Source organism: Microcaecilia unicolor, chromosome 13, assembly GCF_901765095.1.
Source record: "Microcaecilia unicolor chromosome 13, aMicUni1.1, whole genome shotgun sequence".
NCBI classification, from domain to species: domain Eukaryota; kingdom Metazoa; phylum Chordata; class Amphibia; order Gymnophiona; family Siphonopidae; genus Microcaecilia; species Microcaecilia unicolor.
In genome coordinates, this window is record NC_044043.1 from 103,815,053 (window position 1) to 103,837,408 (window position 22,356).

General features: G+C 46.5%; 1 protein-coding gene across 1 annotated transcript in view; it reads left to right on the forward strand.

Annotated features, from left to right (window-relative positions):
- LOC115456573 (protein-arginine deiminase type-2-like) overlaps nt 1-22,356 on the forward strand; it is a 194,994-nt gene that overhangs the window by 157,329 nt on the left and 15,309 nt on the right. The window contains exons 13-15 of the mRNA XM_030185746.1: nt 2,185-2,278; nt 8,793-8,869; nt 16,805-16,933. Coding sequence (XP_030041606.1) covers nt 2,185-2,278; nt 8,793-8,869; nt 16,805-16,933 — 300 coding nt within the window. The remainder of the gene's footprint in view (nt 1-2,184; nt 2,279-8,792; nt 8,870-16,804; nt 16,934-22,356) is intronic.

Below are 22,356 nucleotides of genomic sequence, written 5' to 3' on the forward strand. Positions count from 1 at the left end.
GTGATATTCAGTTCGCTAACTACTTAAGTAAACAATAAAAGTTATGACAGTATTGGTTTAAATATTGGCCAGTAATCAGTTAGCTTCCGGGAGACTGCTGTAACGCGGATATTTGTGCCAATGATTCAGTATTGAATATCCAGGCACAGCTATAAGTGGCTTAAAAACTACTGACTCCAGAGGGTCAGCCATTTTATATATTCAGTGCCAGGCCATTTCCAATGACCAACATTGATTATTCGTTTTTGAATTTGTTTTTTGGGGGGAGGGGGGCTTGGTTTAAACTTAACTGACCAAGTTAAGACACCACACTGACACATCCGATCCACGTGCCAACAGCATCAGAGGTCAGCTGATCGGATCCAAGATGGCTGCACATACCTGAGGAGCGGCAGACTCCCTCTTTCTTCTGAGCAATGCCTAAGTGTCGGGGTAAAGCAGTGATTCGAGCCTCCCCGCTGCTGGTTTCCCCTATTGTGGGTCCAATGGTTCGCCATGTGAGGAGAAGTCGGGAGCGGACCCAGTGGAGACGTTGGCTTGAGAGGGGAGGCGTCGGCGTCTCCTGGGCTTGAGACAACACTGAGCCCCAACGATAGAGCTCCTCCCCTCCAACCACAAGGTTCGAGTTCTCCCCTCTCTGAATCGATGGTGCCTTCTTTGAGAAACATGCAAGGCACCATTTTGAGTGAGGCTCACTTACAACGGGGGGATCGAAGTGCTCCTGAGCTTGAAATGGCAATCTACGCTGGTATCTTTTCCTGATTTTTTTTTTAAAGTAAGAAGCCTACAGAGGTAACTTTAGACTCTTTATGGTCTTTAATTTCTGATCTAGGTAAAACTTTTCTTACACAAACTACTGTCCTTACACAGAAGATTTCTCATGTAGAACAGAGTGGGAAAAGTTGAAACAGAGGTGAAGAAATTGCACTTTCGAATGGACCAAATTGACAAGGATTTTTCTAATAATAAAAATGTACAGATCTCATTGGTTAAAGACTTGTCTAACTTGAGAAATAAGTCAGAAACTTTTGAAAACTATGTAAGGAGCAATAATCTTCACTTTTTAAACTTGGAAAAGCTGAAGCGTTATATGAAGGAAATTTTGGGAATTCCAGAAGATAAATTTCCTCCTTTTACACAAGCTTATTATCTACTGAGAAAAGCAGTGGAACAACAGCAACAGTCTTTGGATGTTTCTGCTTTACTGGATACCTCTGACTCAGAATCAGCCACCACAGTGACTTTGGTTGCTTCTGTGGCATTATCCCCTGATTAAAAAATGGTTATTTGGAAAGTTTTTTTTTTTTAAACAGAGAGAAATTGTTTCTAGGCTTTAAGATTCAATTATTTCCTGATGTATCAAGAGATACTCAACATAGACGTAAGCCGTTATTGCTGTTGAAACCTGGAGTTCTGCAAATAGGTGGAACTTTTTTCTTAAGATATCCATGTAAATGTATTATTAGATATAATGCTGTTAAATGTGTCTTCACTGAATCTTCTCACTTATCAGCTTTTATAGCAACTAAAACAGTTTCAGGAGATTAAGTAAAGCTCTGTATATAATTAATTTCTAGCTCATATTCCTCAGGTATAATATTGCCTTTAAATTTTCCTCAATTTCTCCTTTTCCATTAGTCTTGGATCCTTATTTTGTGGACTTGAGTGTTTATTATATTCTCTTTAAAAATATTTCTTTATGAGAGGTTATAATTTTCTTGTATAACACTTTTCTGTACAAGTGAAAATTGCTTGGATATAATTTGAAAAACTTGTACATAAAATATAAAAACAAAAAACTGGCCAAGTTAATATTCAGCGCTGAGCAGTTAAGTTTATAGCAGCCAAAGATAGGCTTGCTATTTGGATGGTCAGGTTTGGCCGCCAAATTTAGCCAGTGATGCACTGAATATTTGTGGCTAGCTGGTTATATCGTGCGATATAGCCAGTTAGCAGCTATACACTAAGTGGTAATACTCAGCAGAAAAAAACGGTTATCTCTTGCTGAATATTAGCGCTTAGCCGGTGAAGTGCTGTTTAACCAGCTTGAGTTGCTCCTGGCCAATTAAATAGCACTGAATGTCGGCCAGAAAGGGTTTAATCAGCCGGTAATATAGCTGGATTTTATTTCTCTAATTTTTTATTTTAATTGTTTTTTTTCCATTTGCTTTCCTTTTCCTCTAGGGTTTCCGTTTGCTCCTGGCCAGTACAGTTGCCTGCTATAAAGTGTTCCAACAACAGAAAAGTCTGGGCCATGGAGATGCCACCATGTTCCAGGGTAAGTTCTACCCATACCTTTTTTCTTCCAGTAGATCGTTTGCAGTGTACCTTTAAATTAAGGGAATCCAGAAATGCACATGACAGAGGAATAAAGTAAAATTTACTAATACTAATTTGTATTCAATACATTACAACCAAAGAGAATCTCTGTCGTCTTCATAGTTATAACATTAAAGAAATATGTGAGTAGCAGGGCTGACTCTAGGGATTGTTGTGCCCTAAGCCAACTTTTGCTTTTGTTTCCCCATCTTGGGACCACTCTTGCAGTATGAACAAGACTGACCCCCACCCCAGAAGGTACATGTGTTGTCTGGTCATTTTTATTTTCTAGTTGGGTTGGTTCTGGATTCTCTTGACCACCTCCTCTTGTTGGTTTTTCTCCTTAGTCCTTTTCCAGGATCTCATTTCCACTTTCTATTTGTTCACACTCCCTGTCTTCTTCTCCCCTACATTTATCTTTGATATTAAATCTTCCATTTCATCTTTTTTTTTTCTCCATTTCTCTCATCTACCCGTTACCTACTTATATCTAGAATTTGTTCCTCCTTGTCCCCCATCCAGTCTTCAGTCTCTCACTCTCTTTTCACCTTTCATCTCTTTACCAGCTTTCCATTTCCTAATCTTATTTCCCTATCACTTACTTATTCCTTCCTTCTCTCCCTCTCATCTTTCATCCACCTTATCATCCCTCGTTTCCATCCTCTGTACTTATTCCCTCCCCAACCTCATATATTTTCCTCTGCCTCTCATTTCTGTACCAGCCCAGCTCCTTCCCTATCCTTCAACCCCTCTCCTCCTCCAGTATTTTCTTATATCTTACTCCCATCTCCCCCTTTTGCCTCCCCCATTTCTGCTCTCTCACCTCTGTCAAAGACTAGTCTCCTTACTTTGCCTCTCACCCTTTCCATAGATTTCTAGCAGTTTTAAGTGCCTCTCAATCTTTCCAGGCCCTTCAAACTGTCTCCACTCCCCATTTTTCTGCACTCTGTCTCAGAGCCCTATTCGTACCTTCACCTATTCACTACCAATATTCAGCACTATTTAAATGGCCAGGAACTTAAGCTGGCTAAGCGCTAATATTCAACACAAGATAGCTCAGCTGTATATTACCATTTATCAGCTAGTTCTATGACTGCATACAGATACAACCCTTTTTGGGGTGTTATTGGGGTACCTGACACTTAGCATAAATTCTAACAGGACTAGGTCTCTGGTAATACCAGCCTTGGTGAGTGAAGTGTTGGAAGCAAATGTGTTCCCTCTTATCGTTAGATCCAAGCTCACTATGCCCTAAATAATAGAAAGAACTAACTCCACAACCAAGTATTATAAAAATAGAGTGTGCATTTATTTACAGTTGTAGCAAAGAAGGCAACAATAAAGACACAGGGAGTCTTATCATACAAACAGCTTAGAGTAAATGCACATAAATCCCTAACTAGACTCCTAAGTAAGAATCACACTGAGCCCACAGCACTTATACAAAAGTACATGGCACACACACATCCTGATGCAGACTTCTAGCTGGTGGCAGTGTGTTCCTCAGATGTTCGATCAGATTCAGCGCAGTCTGCTCCTTGGATGGAATGTCAACACAGCAGCCCCTTGCCTTAGATAAGAGTTCCTTTTTATACAGAAATCATGGGCTGCAGCTGTGCTAATGACATATATTCTGGCCTTGGGCGTGACACACACATAACTTTGTTTACTCCAAATATTGTGGCTTCAAGGGACAACTGATTGCCTCACTGGCACCACATTGAAGGAGTCACCTTGACAAGAAACTGGGGTTTCATAAACAATGTGCAATTTGCCAGCCACAGCATCTCTCCAGCTGTAAGGGTAATTCCAAGAGTCCTTGGCTGTTCTGGTCATGATGTTGATGCTGATAACCTTGTTATTCTAGCGCATCTGTACCCTCGTCATCAGTCTTCATCTGTATGCAAGGTCACAGCTTCAACAAATAATAGTCTTTGCACTGAAAGATAGAATAAGCTTGAGTCTGCATTTTTGAAGTCAGGTTATTAATGCTAGTCAGTGCCATGTATTATTTCATATATTTTTTGTTATGTAGGAACAGATATAGTGCTTATTTTGCTCCTACACCCAGTCACTGGCTATATCACATGATATAACTGGTTAGCACCAATATTCATCAGATGACCGGCTAAATTTAGCAGCCTGATAAACTTGCATAAATAGCAGGTCTATCTTTGGCTGCTGTAGCTTAGCTGGTCAGCTGATGAATATTGGCTTAACTGGCTATGTACATGGAAATTCAATGCCAGACACAGGATACAGCCCGGCATTGAATTTAGTTTGTTACCAACTGCAGGAGTTAGCCAGGCTGCCTCCCACGTTCTCAATATTGCCCCCTTAATTCCCGTTGTCCGCCCTAATTCCAGCTCAGTTTCTTAGTACCCAATATCACTCTAGGTAATTTTTATGACCGAACTACCTAATCCTTGAGGCCTCGCTCAAAATCCTACCCAAGCCGTGAGTCCTCAATTACACTCCAAGTACTCAACCAGTCCTAGAGTCTGTGTTTTTCTGGTCTCCCACCCAGTCCTAGAGTCTCTCCCTAAGTTGGAGTCCCTATTCTTCCATATCCCTGTGTCTTCAGATATGCCTGTATGCCTTTTTTCTGTTTTCCTAAGTATCCATTGCCCCTGCCTTTTCCCACCATACCTATTTCTCCCCTTCCTAGCTTTGCTTATCCCTCTTACAGCATCTGTCCTCCTCTACCCTCAACATCTGCACCACTCCCTTCCTACAGTTCCCAGTTCCCTTCTCCAAATCCTCAGCTTCAGCCTCCATCTCCCTACACCCAATCTCCAACATCAGCCTTCATCTCCATTCTCCCAAGCCTCAGCCTACAGCTGAGCACCCGCATCAGTATTAACCTTCAGCCTCCTCCTCCCTGTTCCTAGCCCCTCAGCATCAGATCAACATTAGCCCTAACCCCCATCTCTTAGTTCCAGCTCCTACCTGCCCTAGCATCAGTCCCCATCTCCAGTATCAGCATGAATTTTCAGTTCCAGCTCTTAGCTGCCCAAGCACCACTATGGACACAGCAGTGGGAGCATGTTGCTCCCCTCTCACCCTTAAGCTAGTACTCTTGAAAACTGCTATGAAATGCATGATGAGAAATAGGAAATTCCTCATCTTGCATTTCAGACCTGCTGCTCAGGAGGAAAGGAACATGATCCCGCTGGTGTGAAGAGGCAAGCTTTCTGCTTCACACTGGCTTACCCCTTAAGTCCGACCTGGTGTGTAGCCACCTCTAGAATGGATGATCTAGATACAAGGTTTCATGCTGCATTTCATGACTGCTTTCAGAAAGGAGCAGCCATATAATTTTTTAAATTATTACCCAATAAACCTGACACTCTAGAAGTTACCTACATGTTGGTGTTTAGGAGCATGAAATGTATAGTTGCCACTGAACTCTCCAGGCAATCTTGGGGCATAGTGAGGGCGGAGCATTGGCGATTCCACCTACCTATATGGACAGCCATTTTTACTGTTCTAAATGTATCCACATAGCTATATGGATAGCAGACTAAATATTGCAGTTGTCCATATGATTAGTTGGTGCTCATCGCTCTATATGCATATTCAGTGCTGCCACTTCTACAGATAGTCTCTTCTGAGCTCTGTATTTGGGACACTTGCATTTTGGGATACAAAGGATTCCAATGAAGTGTATTGCACAGACTGTTCTGTTTCAAATTATTGTTTGAAGATGATATTACTGTGTATGTTTTCTAGTTTCTATATATTTCATGTTCATTTTTTGTTCCCTAACCTGGATAAGGGCAGGCTATAAATAAATCAAAATCACTGAATATATATAAAAATAAAGCACTGTCACTAGTGTTTAAAAACACAACTGTAGGCACAGCAGGGCAGGAAAAGCTTGTATGAAAAAGCAGCACAAGCAGAAACAGAGAAATATGATGGCAGATAATGACCAAATGGCCCATCCAGTCTGCCCTTCCTCAGTAACCACTAACTCCTCCTTTCCCTAAGGGATCCCATAGCCTGTCCCACAATTCCTTAAATTCTGACACAGTCTTTGTCTCCACTACCTCCACCGGGAGGCCATTCCACGCATCTACCACCCTTTACATGAAGGAGTTTTTTTTCCTAGATTCCTCCTAAGCGTATTTCCTCTCAACTTCTTCCAGTGCCCTCTCATTCCAGGGTTTTCCTTCATTTGAAAAAGGTTCACCTCCTGTACATTAACGTCATTGAGGTACTTAAACTCCAGTATCATATCTCCTTTCTCCCACCTCTCTTCCAGTGTCATATGTTTTATGACAGAGACCGCTTACCAATTTTGTAGCCACCTTCTGGACCGACTCCATCCTGTTTATATCCTTCTGTAGGTGCGGTCGCCAGAGTTGCACGCAGTACTCTGAATGGGGACTCACTAGAGGATTATACAAGGGCACTATCACCTCTTTTTTGCTGCTGGTCATCCCTCTCCTTATGCACCCAAGCATCTTCCTGGCTTTGACCGTTGCCTTTTCTACCTGTTTGGCCACCTTAAGGTCATAAGACACATCAGACTCAAGTCCTGCTCTTCTTTCGTACACAGAAGCACTTCACTCCCGATATGGTACCATGCCCTTGGATTCTTGTAGCACAAGTTCATGACCTTGCATTTCTTAGCATTAAATTTTAGTTGCCATTTATCGGACCATTCCTCAAGTTTTGCCAGATCTTTCCTCATGTCATCCACACCCTCTGAGGTGTCAATCCTATTACAGAGTTTGGTATCATCCGCAAAGAGACAAACCTTACCAGACAGTCCTTCCACAATATCACTCACAAAGATGCTATAAAGAGCTAGCACAAGGACCGATCCCTGCAGTACACCACTGATAACATCCCTATCCTCACAGCAAGCTCCATTTATCACTACCATCTTAAGAAAGTAGAGGCTGCCAAAGGACGACCCAACACAGGAAATGTTGCTTAAATATACTTTATTCACTGTATCAGTAGAAGGACCCAACATATTCCTTCTACTGATGGGTAACTCCATCGTCCATGTTTTGGCAGCACAACTCGTCTGCCTCAGGGTCACAATCAAACTCTTCCAACTTATGTATGTCGCCTGTGACGGAGCCCTGTACTTCTCTGGTGTCCCACCTCCTCAGACGCAACATCTTTCCCTCTACCTTGTCCTGCCCTGCCGGGTTGTGCTGCTAAAACTCGGACCATGTCATGTCCCTCAACTGATGCTGTAAATAAAGTGTATTTAAGCAACATTTCCAATGATGAGTCATCCTTTGGTCAGCTTCTACTTAAAAAAAAACAACTGACCATGATGTTTTAATATTGATTTGTAGATGATTTCATTGGTTTGGTTATTACTGAGGAGGGTATCAGGGAGTTACCTGTACTAGAAGCATTTCTTTATAATGACGATTCAGAGGGACTGAAGCAAATTATGGTGAATCGTGTGGATGTAATAGATCAAATTGTTAAACTAAAGAGTAACAAATCACCTGAACCAGGTATATCTCTAAGTCTTGAAAGAACTCCAAAACGATATTACAAACCTACTATTAAAATATTCTATTGCCCACTATTGAAATCAGCAACAGTATCCTAGACTTCAACGGTGGATAGCATAACACCAGTTTTTAAAAAGGACTCCTAAAACAAATAAGTGACCCTGATACAGATATCAGGAAAAATGGTAGAAGCTACTCTGAAAAAATGACTAATCATATGGATGGACATTGCTCCATGGGGCAAAGCTAACATGGATTTATCAAAGGGAAATCTTGCCCTACCAATGTTAGTTCTTTTTTTCAATAAGCCTCTACACATGCTAGTTGATATTCAAAGCGAGTTAACTAGCCGGGAACAGCCGTCAACCGGTTAACTGGCATCTCGGCAGCTAACCGGTCATTTTCAGTGGCATTTAACTGGCTATCACCACTGAACATGACCAGATAGCGAATTTAAAAATGGCAGCAATGTTGGGGGCATTCTGAGAGTGTGACCGGTTACGTCCTGATATTCAGAACTTAACCGGCCAGGTTTAGTGGCCAAATAAGTCCGCATAAAAAGGCAGACGTATCTTTGCCCGCTAAGCCATGGCTGGTTAAGTCTGAATATCGACTTAGCCGATCGTATGCAAGCCGATGTTGAAAAACCCAGATATTCAAATGCTGGCACCAAAAACAGCTCGGCATTAAGTATCCGGGTTGAACGCCAGCAGCAGGCAATCAATTGGGTGGATAGTGATTGATATAGTGAATGTGGATTTTCATCATCGTTTGACTGACTCGTAGGGAAATTAGAAAGCTATGGGATTAAAGGGAATGTCCTATTTTGGACTGGGAACTGATTAAAAGGCAGGAAATAGGGCAGAGAAATAAAATGTACTGACTGTGAGCCATCAGGCTGACCCAAATTAGAATACTTAGTTCATAGAAGAATATTAATGCATTTTCCAAAAAAGATATCAATAGTCTTGTATTTTAATACAGGTCTGGAAACGAAGTGGCTGACCATTAACAAAGTACTCTCAAATGACTCCCTGCAGCAAGAGAACAACTATGTACAGGTATACATTTTTGTGTGTGTGTGTGTGTGATAGACCTCGATCCGTGAAACTTGCTCATAACCTTCTAAGGAAGCTGTGTTATAACCACACACACCAAAATCTAAAGCATTTAAAGCCATAAGACCTATATTATTCCTGGATCAAACATTAAGAGGGTATTTATTAAGGGGTGGTACAGCCCTAATGCACATTTGCCCCTTACAGAGGGGTGTGGTAGCCGTGTTAGTCCACTCTTAAAGGTTATCAATAGAAATCAAACAAAATAAAACATGGAAAAGAAAATAAGATGATACCTTTTTTATTGGACATAACTTAATACATTTCTTGATTAGCTTTCGAAGGTTGCCCTTCTTCCTCAGATCGGAAATAAGCAAATGAGGTAGCAGATAGTATATATGAGAGAAACATCAAAGCATTACTTTGACTGTCTGACAGAGTGGGAGGGTGGGGGTATGCATGGGGACATCAAAGCATTTCATTGATATTCTAACAGAATGGGTGTTGGTAGGTGAGAGGAGGGTAATAAACAGAGAAATAGAGAAATACAGCTTTATGTTTTATAATGAGTTAGAAAACCCAGATCCTTATTAAGTCCTGTTTGTTGGGTGTAAAAATATTCAATCATTCTTATTTCAAAGGTCTTACGTTCCTGTATTGTTTTAAAATTACCTTTCAGTATTCTTACTGTGAAATCACTGGTGCAGTGTTCTGGTCTTGTGAAGTGTTGGCCCACAGGGGTGGGGGCCTGACTGGCACTGGCTATTTTCATGTGATGTCTATGTAGATTGAATCTTGTCTTAAGCATCTGGCCTGTTTCTCCAATATAGCATCCTTCGTTACATTTCTTACACTGAATGATATATACCACATTGGAAGATGAGCATGTAAAATAGTCCTTTATGTTGAATATTTTTCCTTTGTGAATGACTGTGGGGTCTTGTGAAATGTTTTGGCATAGTTTGCCCTTTTCTTTTTCCCTCTGTGTTGGAAGTTTACTTCTGATCAGCTTGTGTTTTAAATTTGGTGGCTGTCGGAAGGCCAGCACTGGTGGGGATGGGAATATCTCTTTCAGTAATTCATCTTACTGAAGTAGTGGCTGTAGGTCTCTTATGATTTTCCTCAGTTTCTCCAGCTCTGGGTTGTATGTCACTACAAGGGGAATTCTGTCGTTGGCTTTTTTTTTTTTCTTTGTACTGTAGCAGATTTTCCCTGGGTGTTTTGAGGGAGGAGGCAATATTCTTGGAGATTATTTTGGGGTTGTAGCCTTTCTGTTTGAAGGATGCAGTCAGGCTTTTAAGGTGTCTGTCTCTGTCCCCTGGGTCAGAGCAGATACGGTGGTATCTTGTGGCTTGGCTGTAAATGATGGATCTTTTTGTATGTGAAGGATGGAAGCTGGAGTTGTGGAGGTAGCTGCATCTGTCTGTGGGTATCTTGTATATAGATGTTTGTATACAGTGTAACCAGGTCACTCTTCCAGGTGAGAGCCGGGGTCGACCCTGCTTAGCTTGGCTAGCTTTTCCCCGGTACGAGCTGCAACCACCGCCTTGCTGCACTGCTTCTGGCCTAGTTTAACTGCTGCCCAGCTGACCTGCGCCCAGGATCAGCTCACAACTGGGACACACAAACTCCAGCAGTCTTATAGTTCTTGAAAACCACAGGTCTTTATTCTCTCAGCATCTTTTAATACAGCTTTAATCTTCAAGCAGTTACTTCCTCAAGAATGCAAGAGTCAGTTCAGTTTTTCCACATTCAGCTTATTAACACAGTCCAATCTTAACTCAGAATATAAACCTTTGTCTTGCTCCCAATTGTAACTCAGAATATAAACCTTTGTCTTGCTCCCAATTGTAGCCTCCCCTCATCAGCACTATCTTCTACCCTTAGATAGTTTATGGGTTAGCTTCTTCCACCAGTGGCTTCCCCACTGGATTATTTTATCCTCTCCAAGTATGCACAGCTTGGGCCACACTCCCGCCACCAAAGCCTTTACCTTTCCTGAGGAAGTTTGAGCAAACCTTCCAACCTCCATGCACTCCTCCTTACCTTCTCCTTCTACCTCCTCTTTATTCCACTCCATCTCCTCCTCCCCAAGCTCCACCAGCTGTTCCCCATCTCCAGGATCAGACCTCATCTCCCAATCAGTCACTCCACCCTCCCCCTCCTGGGAGTTCAGCTGACCCTGCACTGGCTTCTGGGAAGTGTAGTTTTTCTCCTGCATTACAGCTTTCCCTGGCAGTTTGATCCCTAGAGGGCGCCCTGTTCTCCTAGCTGGGCTGAATGAACGGGGATGATGCCGGCTGAAAGACCCACTATCCCCTTTCCCTCGCACCAGCCCTCCAGAGTGCTCACACACCCCCCTGCTCAAACGATTGCCAGTCTTCTCCTGGCCTGCACTGGCAATTCGCGAAAGAACATCTGCATTTGTCAGAAATTTGCCTGATCTATGCTCCACCTTGAATTGATAGGGCTGTAAAGCCAGATACCACCTTGTGAGACGACCATTACTATTTTTCATCTGGCCCAACCACCTCAAAGGCGCATGATCCGTAATCAGAGTAAATTTCCGACCATCTAAATAGTAATGGCACATCTGCACTGCCCATTTTATCGCTAAACATTCTCTCTCTATGGTTGAGTACCTGACCTCATGGGGGAGCAGTTTCCGGCTCAGGTACATCAGGGGATGTTCCTGCCCCTCGTGTACCTGAGACAACACGGCCCCCAAACCTACCCCCGAGGCATCAGCTTGCAGTACAAAGGGCTTATCAAAATCCACGGCTCTCAGCAGGGGTTCCTGACACAGGGCCACTCTCAACTCATTGAACACCCGCAGCCCTTCCTCCTCCCATCGTAGACTGTTGGGGGACCCCTTCTGAAGTTTATTAGTGAGGGGTGTAGCAATGGAGGCAAAGTGGGGTATGAACCTCCTATAGTACCCCACTAGGCCCAAAAAGCTCCTTAACTGCTTCTTATTTTTGGGGTATGGAAAGTCCTGGATACTCGCTACCTTATCCCAGAGCGGAGTTATTTGACCATTCCCCACCCAGTATCCCAAATATTTAACCTTCTCCTGCCCAAAACAACACTTTTGCGGGTTCAAAGTCAAACCTGCTTGACGAAAAGCCTCTAATACCGCCCTCACCCTTATAATATGCGAGGGCCAATCCTCACTCTGAATGATAACATCGTCCAGGTAAGCCGCTGCATATTGCTGATGCGGTCTTAACACCTGATCTAACAACCGCTGGCAGGAAGCTGCCGCTGAATTAAGACCAAACGGCATGCGTTTAAATTGATAGAGCCCCATGGGTGTAGAGAAGGCTGTCTTAGGCTTGGCCTCCTGAGTCAGAGGGATCTGCCAATACCCTTTTGTCAAGTCCAGGGTGGACAGATATCGTGCAGTACCCAAGCGATCCAGAAGCTCATCAATACGTGGCATCGGATAGGCGTCGGCATCCGAGAGCGCATTAACTTGCCTAAAGTCGATGCAAAACCGCCACGTACCATCGGATTTGGGCACTAACACCACAGGACTCGACCATGGACTGACAGATTCCTCAATGACCCCAAAATCCAGCATCTCCTGTACCTGTCGGACCACCTCTTGTTTCTTTGGGGGTGAGAGACGGTAAGGTCTCTGTCTGACCACCCGGCCCGGCTCCGAGATGATATCATGCATGATAAGGTGAGTTTCCCCTGGGCAAGGAGTCAGGACATCCCGAAACTCCTCCACAAGTGCCTGAACCTCTTTCTGCTGACTCCCTGGCAATGTAGTTGCAATCTGCGGTTCTCCTGCCTTATATATCTCCGTGATCTGTGGTCCTAATTCTTCCTCAGCTTCCCCCCTAGCCTGACCAAATAGTCCCCTTCGCTCTTGCCAAGGTTTAAGTACATTTATATGATAGGTCTGCTCCCGGCCCTGCTCATTCCTTACTAAGTAGGTGACTGGACCTAACTTCTTTTCTATGACCGCAGGACCCCTCCAGCGTCCCACGAACTTATGAGGTGAGTCTGAAATCATGATCAAGACTTTGTCCCCCACCTTCAATGCCCTCTCCACCCCTTTCCGGTCATAATAGGCTTTCTGGTAATCCTGACTCCTCTCCCAGTGTTGCTGAGCCCCGCGGCTCAATTTATGCAACCGTTCCTTCAGCTTCACTAGATAGTTCACTACATCCCGATCCTCCTCTTCCGGAGGAACCCACTGCTCCCTTAACACATCCAACACTCCCCGGGGTGATCTCCCATACATCAATTCAAATGGTGATACGCCCAGAGAGGCCTGAACATTCTCCCTACACACATACAAAACAAATGGTAACAATAGATCCCATTCCTCATGGGAGGAACCTAACCCTTTCCTCAACAACATTTTCAAGGTTTTATTGAATCTCTCCACCAGGCCATTAGTCTGAGGATGGTAAGCTGCGGTCCGAATATGCTGTATTCCGAAAGCCTCCCACACCTGGGCCAGGGTTCGTGACATGAAATTGGTCCCCCGGTCGGTAATCATTTCCCTGGGAAACCCCACTTCACAAAAGATCCGAATTAGCTGGGCCGCAATAACTTTCGCTGAGGTGGTACGAAGCGGCACGGCCCAGGGGTATCTTGTGGCCATATCCATGATCACTAGAATATAGGAATACCCCCTTCGGGACTTATCAATGGGCCCGATCATATCCATTGCCATACGGGTAATAGGAGTCCCTATACGGGGAAGGGGTCGTAGGGGCACTCTGTTCGGTATTTGCTCTGATACCCTCTGACACTGACTACAGGAGCTGCAAAATTGTTCCACCTCTTTATACACCCCGGGCCAGTAAAATCTGTTTAATACCTGCCGGAGAGTATTCTGAGCCCCCTTGTGACCCCCTAAGATATGATCATGAGATACCCGTAACACCAGGTTCCTAAACCCCCTCGGTACTACTAACTGTTTCTGAGGTTCCTTCCCCCCTTCTAAACAGGACAGCCGATATAGCAACCCCTTGTCACTAACAAACCGAGGGAAGCTGGTTTCTCCCTCTTGATCTACCCGCTCCCACGCATATTGCAATGTCTGGTCATCTTTTTGCTCTTTGGAAAAATCAGGGAATCTCTCTAACACCTGTTCCGTATCCCCTGGGAACCTCCCCTGATGAAGGAGCTCTTGACAATGCTGCCGCCTTTGCTCCTGACCTCGTTTCTTTTGCTGAGAGCCTTTCCTTGTCTTCCCCGGCCGCCCCATAACCTCTCCCTGGAATGGAAATACTTGCGCCAGGGACAGTTCCTGCTCCTTCTCCTGCCTCTCCTGGGCCCGGGTAGATACCAAGGCTTGCTTACCCCCAAGGCAGTATGTGAATGGAGCCCAATCCCGTCCTAAAATGAGATCCTGAGGAAGCCTAGGAAGTACAGCCACCCACACCCACTGAAGGCCCTCCTGGTCCTGTATGTCTACTAGCCGGACCGGATACCTTGAGGAGGCCCCGTGTATGCACTGAATAGCCACGGACCGGTCTCTCTTCTTACCCTGCTGACCCCCTTTCCGGGCAATCTGCCCCCACAACTTCTGGGAGCACATTGTCTGGTCCGCTCCTGAGTCCAAAAGTCCTTCCACCGAGACCCCTCCTATCTTAACCCAATGTGTAAACTGGGGTTCCTTAGAGGGGGTTACCTGAGATATGAGCCCCAACTTGGCCCTACAGTCCCTCCTCAGATGTCCCGACTTCCCACATCGGTAGCACACTCTATCATCCTCCTTAGGACCTTCCTGGTTACCCGAGTCCCGTATATGCTTACCAGAACTCGGAGCAATACACGCTTCTTTTGCCGGCGGGTTGTTCAGACAATCCCACCACTGCCACCATTCTGTAACCAGGTCACTCTTCCAGGTGAGAGCCAGGGTCGACCCTGCTTAGCTTGGCTAGCTTTTCCCCGGTACGAGCTGCAACCACCGCCTTGCTGCACTGCTTCTGGCCTAGTTTAACTGCTGCCCAGCTGACCTGCGCCCAGGATCAGCTCACAACTGGGACACACAAACTCCAGCAGTCTTATAGTTCTTGAAAACCACAGGTCTTTATTCTCTCAGCATCTTTTAATACAGCTTTAATCTTCAAGCAGTTACTTCCTCAAGAATGCAAGAGTCAGTTCAGTTTTTCCACATTCAGCTTATTAACACAGTCCAATCTTAACTCAGAATATAAACCTTTGTCTTGCTCCCAATTGTAACTCAGAATATAAACCTTTGTCTTGCTCCCAATTGTAGCCTCCCCTCATCAGCACTATCTTCTACCCTTAGATAGTTTATGGGTTAGCTTCTTCCACCAGTGGCTTCCCCACTGGATTATTTTATCCTCTCCAAGTATGCACAGCTTGGGCCACACTCCCGCCACCAAAGCCTTTACCTTTCCTGAGGAAGTTTGAGCAAACCTTCCAACCTCCATGCACTCCTCCTTACCTTCTCCTTCTACCTCCTCTTTATTCCACTCCATCTCCTCCTCCCCAAGCTCCACCAGCTGTTCCCCATCTCCAGGATCAGACCTCATCTCCCAATCAGTCACTCCACCCTCCCCCTCCTGGGAGTTCAGCTGACCCTGCACTGGCTTCTGGGAAGTGTAGTTTTTCTCCTGCATTACAGCTTTCCCTGGCAGTTTGATCCCTAGAGGGCGCCCTGTTCTCCTAGCTGGGCTGAATGAACGGGGATGATGCCGGCTGAAAGACCCACTATCCCCTTTCCCTCGCACCAGCCCTCCAGAGTGCTCACAACAGCCATCACTGTGAGACAGTGGTGTCCAAAAAATTGACTTTTTCTGGGGAGTAGTCAATTTTGAATCTGATTGTAGGATGGTATGTATTGAAGGAATAGTAAAATTGTTTCAGAGTTTCTTCCCCCTCGGTCCAAATCATAAAAATGTCATCGATGTACCGGTAGTATTTTAGAGGTTTGGTCTGGTGTGTATTCAGAAATGTCTCTTCCAGCTCAGCCATAAAAAGGTTGGCATATTGGGGTGCTGTCCTGGTGCCCATTGCAGTGCCCATTATTTGTAGATAGATATCATTGTTAAAGTGGAAGTAGTTGTGAGTTAAAATGAATTTGATTAATTTTGTAATAGTTTCTGGTGAGTATTGATGGTCCAGTGTGGATTTATTTAGGAGTCTTCCACATGCAGCTATGCCATCCGCATGTGGAATGTTGCTGTACAGTGATTCTACATCCATCGTGACCAGAAGAGTGTTTGGTGGTAATTGTTTGATATTTTTCAATTTATTCAGAAAGTCTGTGGTGTCTTGTATGAAGCTGTTAGTTTTGTGCACGAGAGGTTTCAGAATTCCCTCTATGAGTCCAGATATTTCCTCTGTGAGTGTGCCAATACCTGATATGATTGGTCTGCCCGGGTTTCCAGGTTTGTGGATTTTGGGTAACATGTAGAATGTGCCCACAGAAGGCTGGTTTGGTATGAGTTTCTTCAGATGTGGCTGTGCTTGTGTAGGAAATGTTCTGATAAGATCTTTTAGCTGCTTTGTATAATCCTGTGTGGGGTCGTCAGTTAGTTTCCTGTAGGTTTGACAATAGTGCATCTGCTTGAGTTGTGTTAAGAGTCACATCATTTTAGGCATCTGCTGTATTTGCTGGTTTTTTCCAATCTATTATACACCACAAGTTTTCCGTTTTTAGAGTTGCTCCTTTCAGAAGGTTTCAAATTAGCCCCTGACGCAGCCCTTGGTGGGCGAAACACGGCCTGTGTCGGGCAATTTGTTTACATGCGGTATCTTCAATAAAATCTTTCTGATGTTATATTGATCTGCTGGCTTCTTTTTCCAGGTACCATAGATATACAGTAATGAAATGCAAAGCATGCAAAACACCTTGTGGCTGATATTCAAAACAATTTAAGTGGAATAGGGTAAACCAGTGGCCAGGTGCAAAGAGTGAGTCTGAATCATTTTTCTTGGCAGCACTGCATTGACTGGAACCGGGACATCCTGAAACAACAACTGGATCTAACAGAAGATGATATAATTGATGTTCCTGCACTGTTTCGACTGGACACATCTGGAAAGGCATCGGCTTTTTTCCCAAGCATGGTAGGTAAACTGTTATAGCAGTAGTGGGAAAAGAAACAAATTTTCCCTGGTTCCTATTTGCAGTGGGAAAACATGCAGACAGTTGGTTCGTGGAACAACGCTCTGCATGTTTTCCACTAAGTTTATGGTGCTTAGATGGCAACTTCTGTAATCTCCCACTATAATGGGGATTACAAAACTGATGAGAAGCCCCTACTTCAGAATCACTGGAGGGAAGGAGAGAGCTAAGAGAGTGAGAAGCTTGGTTGTGAGGTCCTCAGGGGAAATCCCCAAGAGAATGGAACTGGCTGGCGTGGAACCACTGGAGACAGCGAGCCCAAGGATGAGTCAGTGGCCTAGGGAGCAGAGCCCTGCACTAACAACATCGGAGAGCAAAAAGAGTGGAGCAGACAGGGAGTAGTGCTTCAGCACCCCACTGACCCCACCAAAGTCGACCAGAGGTGTAGAGGGCATGCTGACAGTGATCCATGGAGAAGGCGGAATGGGGCCCCGGAGAAGGAGATCATCAACCCATGAGAAGGAGTTGCCAACACTCGGCAAAGCCCAACTTCTGTTCCCAAGAGCATTGTGAGGCCATCTGGAGAAGTCACCTTTGACCCCTGGATGGCATTCCAAGAGGACTGCAGAATTCTGTAGAGAATACCAAAGGATTGGATATGGGTCTTCCCAAACCTCGTCACCTCTTGGACTATCTATGTTTGGCCACTGAGGTTATAGACCTGGATGTCCCAGTGAAACTGGTTGCGGAGCCTGGAGGTAGACCGCTTGCTCTGGAGCACCCGAGTGAGCCAGGAGAGGTAGGGGAGAAATGAAAGTCCTTCTCGAGCTGCCAGGGAGGAAGTGGACTATTTGGTGAGCATCCTGTTAACAGAGGAACAATTGCAGGGGCCCTGGATAGATCCAGGAAGAGGCCGTGGAGAAAAGCTCCCCAAAATCAGCCGAGCTGACTGGTACCTGAAAAAGTTGGTGTGGGACATGTGGCAGCTCCGGGTACCCTTATCTCTTGCTTTCATCAATTACAGAAGCTGGGTTTTTTTAAAACCTATGTTATGTCTGCTTGATTTTAGAAGTATTATTCAGGCAATGGTTTTGTCAAAAATAGATTACTGTAACTCTGTTTATTTGGGTGTTCCAGAGTATAGTCTTAAAGCGTTACAAATCGTGCAGAATGCCGCTGGCAGACTGGCTGTTGGCATCTCTACATTTGAACATATAACACCAGTGGTTGCCTGTGAATCACAGTATAAAGTTTTGACTCTTATTTACCAAGTGGTTCATAATAAAATGCCATGGTATTTTGGTAAGGTTTGTAGAGGTACTTAGGTGGGCAGAGAATTACTAAATAGCAATTATTCTGGACTCGTTTGCTAAGGATATGAGAATACCTAATTGGCCCTTAGGCTCTGCTGACAGGCTGCACCAATGAAAGGAATAATGGCAAAGTGGAAATATATTATTTATTATAGATATACAAATAAAATATAGCAAAATGCAAAGCAGATTACAAAGGTTTGTACACTACCAAAATATACTGATTATTACACCAATAGATATATGAAAAAAAATATATATATATAAGTAATTTTACAACTATAATATATCCTGAGAAAAGATTACCAACAGCAGTAGTATTAGGCTACTGACCACAAATTAGTTACAGGCAAAACCAAACCTAACTAAAATCAGAGCTATAAGAAGAAAATTCCTGCTTCTCTCACCCTTGTGTTCCCGTAGGTCCCAGAGCTCTAGCAGAGTGCACCTTTGAGTCCTTGTAGATCATGAAAAGCCTACGGTCCCTGCTCCGTGCATCTAGTTACTCAGTTCACAGAAAGTCACAGAGCTGCTTTTAAACTGTAGTTCATGCAGTGCGCTGCACAGACTTCAGTTCACAGGTGTTTGGGGCAAATCAGTCTCTCTGACTCCTCAGAGAGAGAACTGTCCACCAGGCAATCTTTGTCGCGTCCCGCGCCCATACCTGCTCTCCCGCTGTGGGAAGCGGGAGCCAGCGGCCTCCGCGGCACCGGAGGACGGCTAGGGAGGGTCCGCGGAAGGGCCGGCGCTGCCGCGGGACTGTCGGGTCGGGATCGGCGGCCAGTGAGGACGGACACCAGCTTCTTGGAGAGGGGTGGTCGGGAAGAGGTTCGCGCCACCCAAAATGGCGGCGCCGGAGCTGACGCCTCCGCTCCAGAGCCGGAGGGCTTTGGAGCTCCGCCTACCTCGCACGGGATTGGCGAACCCCGGCGGGGACTCCGCCTGGAGTTCGGGCAGAGCCTATCCTAGGGCTCTGCCGACTCCCCTGGGCTGGATTGGTGGGTCTCTTCCCGGGGGGCGGGATGGCGCGCTATTTAAACCTAGGAACAGAGGACCTCCTTGCTTCCGGTTCTGTTACCGAAGCCCATGCAGCGGGTCGCGTTGCATCTTTTGGAATATCCAGAGACTGTGCTAACCTTGACCACAGATTGCTAGCCGTATCCAGAGACTGTGCTATCCTTTACCACAAATTGCTAGCCGGTAACATAGTAACATAGTAGATGACGGCAGAAAAAGACCTGCACGGTCCATCCAGTCTGCCCAACAAGATAAATCATATTTGCTGCTTTTTGTGTAAACCCTACTTTGATTTGTACCTATGCTCTTCAGGGCACAGACCGTATAAGTCTGCCCCACCTCCCAACCACCGGCTCTGGCACAGACTGTACAAGTCTGTCCAGCACTATCCCCGCCTCCCAACCACCAGTCCCGCTTCCCACCACCGGCTCTGGCACAGACCGTATAAGTCTGCCCAGCCCTATCCCCGCCTCCCAACCTCCAGCCCCACCTCCCGATCTTGACTAAGCTCCTGAGGATCCATTCCTTCGGCACAGGATTCCTTTATGCTTATCCCACGCATGTTTGAATTCCGTTACCGTTTTCATTTCCACCACCTCCCGCGGGAGGGCATTCCAAGCATCCACTACTCTCTCCGTGAAAAAATACTTCCTGACATTTTTCTTGAGTCTGCCCCCCTTCAGAGACTGTGCTAACCTTGACCACAGATTGCTAGCCGTTATCCAGAGACTGTGCTATCCTTGACCACAGATTGCCAGCCGTTATCCAGAGACTGTGTCTGCTGGCCGCAACTCCCGACACTAGCCAGGTCAGCCGTCCACCCCGCGGTTCCAGCAGTCCTGCTGACCGCCTGCAGCTGGGGGCTCAACCTCCTGTGAACGGCGGTCGCCGCGTGTGAAGATTGGGGTGCACGGCTGTCCTCTGAGGTCTTTCGGCCTTGCGGGACCTAAGGGCTCACCAGCGTGAGGATGAGACAGGAACCGGAAGCCATGAGCTCGCCTACGCAGCCTGATCTACAGGACCTGGCTAAGGTACTTCAGCAGCAGCAGGAGCAGCTGAACGCCCTGTCGGGGGCACTCCAGAACGTGTGCTCTCAGCTTTCGTCGCTCCAGGTACAGAACCAGGCCGCTGCGGTCCAGGGGGCCGCAGCGGCTCCCCGTCCGGGAGGGTTCCGTGCGGGACCTCGGTTCCCTGAGCCTGCACGATATGATGGGGCCCCCAGAGGCTGCCGGGGTTCCTCAATCAGTGCAACTTAGCCTTCCGGATGCAACCGGAGGCATTTTCATCAGACCAGACTAAAGTGGGATATGTTGTTTCCCTATGTAAGGACAAGGCCCTGGCATGGGCATCCCCGTTGTGGGAGCAGCAGGACCCCCTCATGGACGATTATGCAGAATTTCAGCGCTGTTTCCGCATGATGTTCGACCTCCCAGGCAGGCCGTCTTCCGTGGCGTCTGAATTGCTGCGGATTCAACAGGGCGAGGGGACGGTGGCCGATTATGCCATTCGTTTTCAGACCCTAGCTACTGAACTGCGTTGGAATCAGGCGTCCCTGGCGGCAATCTTTCTGGAGGGATTGCAAGAGCGGATCAAGGACGAGTTGGCAGGACGGGAGGTCCCGGGACAGCTGGACGCCCTGATTTCGCTCTGTATTCAAGTGGATACCCGGTTCCAGGAGAGAGCTAGAGCCCGGGCAGAACGGCAGAAGTGGTCGAGGGGTGCGTCCCGGACGGGCAAGGGACCGTCCCCCCGCCGGGGCACCCGAGACCCTAAAGAGAATTGTGAGGAACCGATGGTGATCGGCCGTCAACGATTGGCCCCCTCGGACAGGAGAAAACGCTTGCAGGGCGGACTGTGCCTGTATTGTGGTGAGGCCGGGCATTTTGTTCGTTTTTGCCCCGCACGAGCGGGAAACGTTTCCCCCAAGGCACCCTGAGGGGAGGGGTCTTGGGGCACTCTGCTCCCCTACCGGATCCACTGGTAACCATGCCAGTAACACTGCGATGGCACGAGACTATGATCCAGACCCGGGCCCTTGTGGACTCCGGGTCGGGGGGGAAATTCATTTGCCACGAACTTCTGCAACAGATGGGTTGGCCTACGCTTCCCCATCGACCGGCGCTGCAAGTAACAACCATTCAAGGGACTACCTTACCGCAGTCGATCACGGAGATCACCCCTTTTTTGGAACTGCAGGTAGGGGAGGATCACCGGGAGGAGGTTCGATTTCTGGTATTATCTTGGACCATTCATCCGGTGGTGCTGGGATTGCCTTGGCTACGGCGCCATGCCCCCGTTATTGACTGGACCGAGGGGAAGATCCGGTCTTGGGGTAACGCCTGTCTGGAAACCTGTTTGAAGGGCCGGAACTGCAGTTGTCCCACTATGGCAGTTGCCCCCGGGACGGCGCTGGCGTGTCCGGTCACCCTGCTGGTGGAATATCAGGACTTTGCGGACGTATTTAGTCCCGTGGAAGCGGAGGTCTTACCGCCACATCGGGCTTTTGACTGTGCGATTCGGTTGATGGCGGACACCATGCCACCCCGGGGCCGTCTTTATACTTTGTCCCGGGAGGAATCCAAGGTGATGCAAAGCTATATCCGGGAGAATCTTCAGAAGGGGTTCATCCGCCCCTCTACGTCCCCTGCCGGGGCCGGGTTTTTTTTTTTGTGACCAAGAAGGATGGCTCCTTGAGGCTCTGTATTGATTATCGGGGGTTAAATGCCATCATGGTGAAGGATCGATTCCCTTTACCGCTCATTCCAGAATTGTTTGACAGGTTGCAGGGAGCCCAGATCTTCACCAAATTGGACCTGCGGGGGGCTTACAACTTGGTTCGTGTCCTGGAGGGGGATGAGTGGAAGACCGCCTTTAACACTCATGAGGGGCATTTTGAGTATCGAGTGATGCCTTTTGGCTTATGTAACGTCCCTGCCGTGTTCCAAAGATTCATCAACTTCGCGCTCGAGGATTTGTTAAACTCCACGGTGATTGTCTACCTGGATGACATCTTAATTTTCTCCCGGGATCCCGCAGAGCATATGAGCCATGTTCGGGCCGTACTGCAGCGTTTACGGCGATACCGACTGTTTGCC